The 9,238-nt window shown below is 37.0% G+C and overlaps 1 protein-coding gene across 8 annotated transcripts in view; it reads left to right on the top strand.

Moving 5' to 3' along the window:
- The first annotated feature begins 6,371 nt into the window (after nucleotides 1-6,371).
- Nucleotides 6,372-9,238, top strand: part of LOC124162015 (histone lysine acetyltransferase CREBBP-like) — a 72,266-nt gene continuing 69,399 nt past the window's right edge. For 7 of the 8 annotated variants that reach the window (XM_046538337.1, XM_046538336.1, XM_046538341.1 and 4 more), the window contains exons 1-2: nucleotides 6,372-6,912; nucleotides 8,147-8,260. In XM_046538337.1, coding sequence (XP_046394293.1) covers nucleotides 6,831-6,912; nucleotides 8,147-8,260 — 196 coding nt within the window. In that variant the 5' untranslated portion in view covers nucleotides 6,372-6,830. The remainder of the gene's footprint in view (nucleotides 6,913-8,146; nucleotides 8,261-9,238) is intronic. The other variant, XM_046538340.1, reaches the window with a different exon arrangement.

The following is a 9,238-nucleotide window of genomic DNA, read 5'->3' as shown; positions in this document are numbered from 1 at the left end:
CACCCTATTCTTGACATATTTTGATGAAAAGGTCTTCATAACTTTGCCAATGACACAAATATACCTAACTGAAATTATTCTAGAATAAAATAATGCAAAGCATAGGGATGAATCTGAAATTAAATATTATAAAAGGACAAATGGCCCAAGGGCCACCAACATTAATAACAAATACGTATGGTATTAATATGGCATGAGTGTGGAGACCAGAGTCTGAAGAAGATCATCAAACATCATTAATCTGACTTCAACTAGGTGATAACCGCCCATGGTGGGTCACTATTAACAAAAATATGCTTAACCATCCCAGTGATTCTAAATATGAGGCTGGAGGTGGCAATAGAAGATCACAAAAAAATTGAAGAGAGAATTTCCATGAAAATTATAACAAAATGGAGAGCTGACTCTGTAGTAGATTGCAGGAAGTAGGGAGGAGAGGAAGTGGTGATTTCTCAAGGAACCAGAGGAACAGACAAAAATCTAACCATGTATCAATACGTTTACCTTGATTTTTGAAAATTGAAAGAGAAAGTGAGCAGAATTATCAATCTTCACTTATCAAATCTGCCATTTGCCTCCCTCATGTGTGCTTAAATTATGGTCTATAAACCACTTTTTTCATATAGAATTAGAGACTCTAGGATAAATACTCTGTTATCACAGCCAGACACTGGGAAATATGTATAATGAAGGTTGCATTTTTTGGATTTCACAGCGTTGTCCCTGTGATGTAGACAGCAGTGTCTCTTGCATTCCAGCAGGTATCTTCAGGCCGAGGTGCTTGACGCCATGTTTTGGCTGCCGTTATATCGGCAGCCCAGTGGTGTGTGTTGACGATTATTCGTTGCCTTGAAATCAATAACAGGAGGGTATGGGACGAAGAGTCTCTTCCACATGCTGTGGAGTTGGTAGCTATCCTCTCGATTGAAATTATGAGAATGTCTAGATGTTTCAATCGCATAGTGAACGATCCAAGGAAAATATAAGGATTCTATGGCGATAACTTTTGTCCCTTCCCAGATGATATTGAGTCTTGGTTCATATATTTAATGGTGGCCAAAACAGGGGATCACGCAATTCGACCTGAAGACGCCTGCTGGAATCCAGGAGAAACTGTTGTCTTTATCACAACGATGATGTAGTGAAACCCAAAAAATGCAGAAGCCTTCGCACCAACTGTGAAACACATATCATGACCAATATTGGGTACTAGTGAGTCTGAGGAAAAGGGAATACTGTCAGTGATTATTTATCTTTATTGGAGATTTTCTCACTCAATTTCCATGTTAACCTTATGTGCCAGACGTCAGGTGTAGCCAACGGGTATTTTCATATGTAGAAGACCTGATGTGATGTACAGCTGCCGTGGATTTTTCAAAGCAAACGTCCAGACGACGGCCAATGCGAGTGAAGGGACGTGACGGCTGAGGTAGCAATTTTTGGATGCATTCAGGCCCAGCCAGACTCTCAGCTTAACAAGCCTGAAGGGCCACTCCTCAGCAATTAAGCCCGACTTTCCCACTCATTTACGATCATCCTCAACGCAGGAATCCATTGCAAGGTGGTTATATTGTCAATAGTTTTAATGATATATTTTGTGCACACTACAAATTTTTTATACTTTGAAATTAATTCCTCATTATTTTCTGTGCGTAAGCAATTTATAAACGAAGCTTAAGCATTAAAAACAATGCACTTCTGGACTTCCAGCCGTATTTCCTCGTACTTAACTTTAGTTAGTAAGTATTAACCCTGGAACCGTACACCGGGGCACTCAGTGCCCCAGGGAATTTTAACTTTCCCGAAAATTTTATGTAAGGTTTCTTAATTCTCTTATTATATTTGTTGAAATATTAAAACATGTAATTAAATTTATATTTTGCAATAATTTAAGGCCAAAATAACGCGTTTTCAATGGTTTTTTTAATAAAAATAAGTTTTTGCATTTTATATGTTTTATAACTCTTTGGGGTACTCAGTACCCCAGTATACGGTTAGTGTAACAGAAATGGAGGTGTACGGTTGCAGGGTTAAACTAGCCGTTATTAATGCTAGAAATCTGTTTGAATTTCCAAATGCTTAAAAATTGTTAGTAATTCTTTTAGAAGAATAAACTATCATGAAAATCTAATGCAATGTTGAATAAAACACCTGTCAATAAGTTGACCGTGGATTTGTGCCATAATAGGGTTAGAGCAGGGACGCCGACTTACAAAAAATATTGGGGGGGCCCAAACCAGGGATCTTGCCCCGGGAAATTTTTAAGTAGTGAGTTTTAAGTTTTTTAAGCATTTTAGAAGAGTCGTATGATCAGAATTAGAACCTTATAACTCGAATCTCGATATCTGGACACTCCGGGGAAAATCAACAAGCCTTAAGCCCGTATGACACTTGCCAATTTATTGGCCAATATATTGGCCCAATATTGGTAAAAATATTGGGCTTTACGCATCGTATGACACGTACCAATATTTACACCAATATTGGCCGTTATAGTGTTCTAATACCCCACTAGAGAACGCCACATAACACAAAATGACAAAAGAGCATCTCAAGACGCAGGTTAATTGCCAATGAGCTACAGAATGGGAGGTGGCATAATAATTGTAAATTTAATAACTATTTCGAGGGGCTGCAAAGATATTCTCGAATTGCTCGAAATTTCATTCGGGTGAGTTCCTTGAATGATGAGAGATAGGCAATATGGTGATCTCATAGGTGAGCCAAGATAACGTAGCGGCTCGTTTTGGCTGGAATATGTTCATCGAATAAACAGAGATTGTGTCATCAATTGGGACTTTCACCCGAAACTTTAGCGCTCAAATCATGAAAAATAGTTTAATAATTGTAAAATAAACAAAATATAGACGCTATCGAGGAGAAACACGACGTTTTTATTCATTAAATATCCGAAATGTTATTTCCGAATTACCCACTTTAGACAGTTGATGTTTGTGAATTTATATTCCCTCAAAGTACACATTAATTATTTGAGCTATTTCATGGGTTGCTATGCTTGTAAAGTTTTTATATATGATATTAAAATTCCGAGGTGAAATTTTTTGCAAAGAGCTTCTAGTTTTGGCCACTAGGAGTCGACAAGACTGAGTTCTGATTGGAGATTGGCCTCGAGAAAATAGAACCTGTTCTAAATTGTAGATTGGCCAAGAAATTGTGCCCAATATTGTGAAACTGAGATTGGGCTAGAAATTGGCGTGTGTCAGTGGGTACACAATCCAATATCCAATGGATTGGCCAATAAATTGGCAAGTGTCATACGGGCTTTACACATTTCTCCTCACAACCATAACGAATTTTTGAGGGGGCTTGGGCCCCCTCAAGCCCCATGGAGTCGGCGCCACTGGGTTAGAGGGTAGAGTCCAGTGGACGGGGTAAGGGAAGAGCTGGGTCCCAAATCTGAGGGACAAAAATACCCAGGCACATGATCCCCAAAAAAGAGCTCCGTACAGAGAGGTTAAAAATATTCTCATGCTACTCGTAGCACGAAAACATTTTCCTATTGTAGGCTCTGGTAGGAAAGGGTAAATATCTAAATGAAAGATTCAAAATATGTTCTTCAATGCAGGTAGTATGAGAATGCTTTACATAGTCTAGCTAGTATAGCTTTACATAGAGTTGCTATTGGTGGAAAATTACTGTTGTTAATCATTAACATAAGAGTAATTGGATAATTAATAACCGTAATAATAAAACGTTATTGTACTTTTCCACATGATTTAATTAATACGACCGGTTTCGTCGCAGAGGCGACATCATCAGGTACAGAAACCGTTATAAAAACAGTTATTTTAACTGTTTCTGTACCTGATGATGTCGCCTCTGCAACGAAACCGGTCGTATTAATTAAATCGTGTGGAAAAGTAAAATAACGTTTTATTATTAAGAATGGATTTTCACAAAGTAAAGCCAGAAACAATCAAGTTTAAAATTAATAACCGATTGAGGAAACCCACGAATAAACCTTTTTCCCCATTTTAGAGATAAAACTATGAACGATTCCGCCCAAACAGCAGTGACTTCATGAAAGAAAGTGATCTTAAGAGGACTCAGTCAAATAGCTATGCACAATGCTGTATTGAAGTAATGTGTGTACCACTCAGACCTGCTCACAGTCGGAACGAATGAGAGTTCAGACTGGTTTCGAAAGTGAGCTCACTTGGCCTCCTCTCAAATAAGTCTAGTCAGACCATTCCATTTATCAACCTAGACTGATTGTGAGTCAGTCAGACCAATCTCAGCTCCGCTGGAAGACGAAGTGCGATATTTCCCAGGTTGTTGTGAGTTTAAATAGTGCTTAAAAAGCATTAATAAATTTTTACACCGGAAGTTGCCAAATTGTCTGTAGATTGGTAAGTTTTTCGGACTACGTGCTTCATATAATGTAGTTTGAGAATATAATAAATCCTATAGACACACTATAGTCCTTTAGTCTAAGAGTAATTTCTCCTTGGAACAGTGCAAGGTATGTTATGAAAGAGCTTCAATAAACCTTCAGCCACCGTAAAACGATTATTTACAACGGTGTGAATGACTTTTCCTGAGAATCTAAACGAAATGACCGAGTTGGACTCGGGGCGCTGAAGAGAGAGGGGTGCTTATACTGTCATATGTAGGACCTGATTTGGTATAGAACTGTGTCAAAATAATGGAAACAATTGATGAAATCTTCCAAAAGTCTCGAAGACCGAAATAACGAAGTACATACGAATTCCTCGACATCAGCAAAAGATGGATCGAAAACACGAAAAATTGTTTATCTGTACCATTCAATGAGAAACTCGCCCTTATTCAAGGGTCGCGCTAAAATTCCAACAATTTATCGGGATATACAATTACGTCCAAAGCCTGCTTCGAAACGAAAGATTGATAATGAGAAACGCCATATTGACACTTCAATGCTTCACGTAAAAAGACACCTGGGGCAGTATACATCTAAAACTGCTTGCTCGACAGTAAACAGTACCATAAAAAGAACTAAGTGAAAAGAAGAGGAGTCATTGCAAATTGTTAAATTGATATGCTGAGCGCAACATTGAGAGAATAGAGAATCAGAGAATATTTTTTTTAATTCATAAACTGCAGGCTTGGAAGAAACTGTCAATAATTTTGATATCGTTCCTGCACACGCCGTGGAGTGGCGTTGCGGCAAATAAATGACCCTGACCTTCCTCACTTCGCGCGCGCGGAAAACACGTGAGGCACACAGTGCGGCATGTTGTCAAACTAATATCGGCCAATGATCCCTATTACTGAACAATTGTCACCAATAAATTCACAATTTTTCAAAGAACCAAATAAGTACTCATAATGCCAACACCATGACAAAAAATTTGATTATCTGATGGAGAAAGGAGAGTGCCAATTTGAAAATATGACAATACCCTTTACTGACAGAAACTATTCATATAATTGTGACCCACAGATTTCAAGACAATAATGGCAATTCCGCAACACAAGACAATATTGCACAAAACATGCCCTTTAAATATGAAATGCTATCCTAAGGGACGTCATTCTCCACTGCTAACGACTCGTGCTTAAGTCATGAATTTACGATGGGCAATTGCAGGTAAGAAACCACGACAACTCAACGAATCATTTATCCAGACACTGACCACACGAGACAATACAAATTGGTCTCTATCTAACACGGTGATTAGTACAACGAAGCAACAAGTAGCTTCGCATTCCGTACCTAAAGGCTACTATTACATTACTGAACACACAGATGCACAAATTAATAGCTATGTGTTCTAGCAAATAATAAATTCAAGGGGAGATTAGAAGAGTCACAATGTAAATCAAAAAACCACGGGATAAGAATGACTTTGACCACTACATTAAGAACACATGCAATTTTCTTCAATATAATCAAGGTATATCTAAACATGACTAACTTCTACAATCAACAGCATAATAAATTAGGACGTTTGTAGACCACTACAGCTTCGTAAGAATGATTGAGACCATATAACTATAAGATAATATCTTCAGATTCTAGCAAATTCTGGGACTTGACTTAAAGTAAACCCCAAAGCTCTGAAAACACCGTCAATATGAGAATAAAGTACTTACTGCCGGCGAGTTTTATCAAACAGGATCAACACAAACTAATAAATAAAAGGGCTACGAGTTATTTACTGACTTATTACTTCTTCGATATACCTACCGCTGGAGCAATTACACTTCGTGAATCTTCGTGGATGCACATGACGTCAGGTAAACCCTTCGGAAATGACGGCAACCAATGGGAGCGCTTAATTTGGTCACATGGTTCAACTGGACCAATGGGAGAGCAAAGGGCTCATTAATAGTCGGAAATTTTCTGACAAGCGTAGAAAAACTTTTCATCAACAGCCGCCATTTTGACTAACTCGTACTCTGAGGAAATTTGGAGTTTATTCTTGAAATTATGGTTTCTCTTCCGTTTCATATTAGCAGTTTCCGTTCTTATTTGTGACCAATTGTGTATTGTGTTGTTCTAGTTGGTCGAGGTGTGTTCAAAAAGCTTTCAAAAGGAAAAAATTGTGTTCGATTTGGATTGGTATCATTGTTGGAGTTCCCGAGTCGGAGAGATGGTGCGGGGTTCCGTGTAAGCTCATCGGCCAGTTTTAGGCTTCGCTATGCCCCATGGTTGAAGGTGTATTTCTAATATGTGCCTTGAAAGGTGTATTAAACACCGAACTTTCGGCACATCAAAATTGAGGCGTCGGTTATGTCGTGAGATCTTAAAAAAGCCATGTGTGACCGAATCATATCGTAATAGATGGGATATTGTGTAGCAGGCACGGCTTGGTAAACAGGGAGATATGGCTGATCATCTCGTCGATGGGCCGCCAAGCAAGCGGCAAAAATTAGCAGACCCGTTCCAGGGCACATCCGACTCATCGGGTAAGTAATTTATGCCTGAAAAATAGTGCAGATTTATTTAAAAAATGATCTTAGCCGCATTAACATGGTTAAATAAGGAGGCGTTCCTTCTCATATGACGTTATTACCAGGTGTTATAGATGTATACAATGTAAGTGTTAACTTATGTTGTTAGGGTTTTTATTTGAATTTATAATTTTTTGGCGTGATTAGAATAAAGGATTAAATTTATCCGACTTATTAATTTTTCATTTAAGTCGTATTGTACTTTAGTTTAAAAATACTTAAAATCGCCTTGCTTAATTAAACATTGGCACTCGACGCTTTTTAAAGTAGTGAATGAAAGTAACTAGAAATTTCACTATTTAGGAGTAAACATTTTTTTTCTTGGAGTTTTACTAATTATTTTGCATGGTATGCATGGCAAGCATTCGATCTGCGGTAATGGCATTTATGGATTTGCGGATTTAAATTAGTTATTATTAATTTTGTTTTTCCTTTCGATAACTTGTTTCTGCATGGTGAAGGGAAATGCTGAGACGGTTATAGTGGAGTCATTTATTAGCATGTGGCTAATGGTTTATTATGTAAACAAAAGTTTTAGAAAGTAAGAGTTTCGTATTTGATAGCAATCATCATAATACGGTGTGTTCGGCATTCCAAATAATATTGAAAGAACGTGTCTGTGTGCAATTAAAATTATTGCCGTATCGCTTGTAAAGTTTTAAAAGACTGTTGAATTTGCGGACATTTGTTATGATTAATGAATTCGCATATCAGCTAAGTTTTCGTAGGCGTATTTTCGTCTGCTGTTTATTGATGTATTTTCATGTTGTGCTATTTGCCATGGATATTAGTGTTATCACCGATGGTTTTATTGTGAATCCAAGGCATTACAGAAAGCCGGTTTTTTGTAAGGTGCCAATGATTCATTTCGCTTTAAGGACCTTAATTTTATTGTTTACGGATTAATGTATTCTAACTGGAAATGAATCTGAAAAGGGAATTGAAAATTATGGATAGGAAATTTTTGCTCAGTCTGCTAATCTATGCCGAAAATTAATATCTCCCGCCTTCTGTCTCTCTCTAAAACCTACGCAGCCTTACTATTCATTTTTGTTCAGTAAATTTTTATACTCATTCTAAATTATCGAATTATTCAGAATTTTGTTTTTTATTGACGATGAGTAGGTATTTCTCTTTGGTGCCGGACATTTAAAAGAATCTGGATACAAATATTGTATACCATCCACAGTGCCCATCTCACCTTTATTGATGCATCATCCTTTCAACTTCGGGTTGTCATCCACTCTGGGAAACAATGACGGAGGTCCAAAGCTTCAGCAGCAGTGGATGTTGCCTAAGAGAAGTAATTTTGAATTTGTACAACATGCAAAACAGAACGACACTCTGTCGCGTTGCCTAAATACATGGAGGATGTGTCTTGTACTCACATTGTTAATAATATAGTTTAGGAAAAATGAATAATTTGTAGAGTTATCCATGTGAGATGTGTGCGTGTATTCCAGCGATACGGCTAACATTGTGACTTACCCGTGTACTTAATGGGATTTTTGTCTGGGCAAACGTATTAAAGTGAAGAATTTTTGCGGTATGTCTTTTAACCTGCTGTGATTGTGGTATAACTCGGAATGCTTTTTGTGCTTATTAATCGTGTTATTAATTGTGCTTAATTGTTTTTACTTTGAATTTTGCATTTAATTTGAAATGATTTCCCGCGGAATTACTTGTAAATGAAGTTGGTAATTTTTCCATGCTGTTAGCTATTTGTGACTATACGTTATTACTATTCTCTGCAGTAAGTTTTCCTGTTAGCTTCGTGTTCAGTGTATGTTCTCATTAAGTAATGACTTACAATTGCTGATCATTTGACATTGCTGTGGTTCATTTGCACGCAGTTGAGAATAGAGTTTTTAAATCATTGTGGAATTATGTTGTGTAGTCCTTAGTAGTTGCTGGTGATTTTTTAAAAGTATGTTTGGGCATGGAATATATGTATATGAATGATTTGTGAAATTTCAATTTCTTATGAATTTTATCTGGCTTTTTGTGAGACTGTGTGTTTGATTTTTTCCAATAAACTATTTTGTCGTCACAGATGATATGTGGTGCCATAATTTTTAATTTCTTTCGTTAAAATTCACTATTGTTCATTTTCTGTACATTATAGTGAAAACTAGTTATCTGATGATGCTTGTGATATATGTTGGTAAATCTGTAGAATTAATTGCAGTAAGATAACTTAGATAACTTTTATGTTAATTTTTCATCTTGAACAATGTGTTTGAATTGATTTTCTTGTTCTTGCTGTGACAATTTATTACTG

Source organism: Ischnura elegans, chromosome 7 (assembly GCF_921293095.1).
Source record: "Ischnura elegans chromosome 7, ioIscEleg1.1, whole genome shotgun sequence".
NCBI classification, from domain to species: domain Eukaryota; kingdom Metazoa; phylum Arthropoda; class Insecta; order Odonata; family Coenagrionidae; genus Ischnura; species Ischnura elegans.
This window is presented reverse-complemented; position numbering and strand designations above follow the sequence as displayed.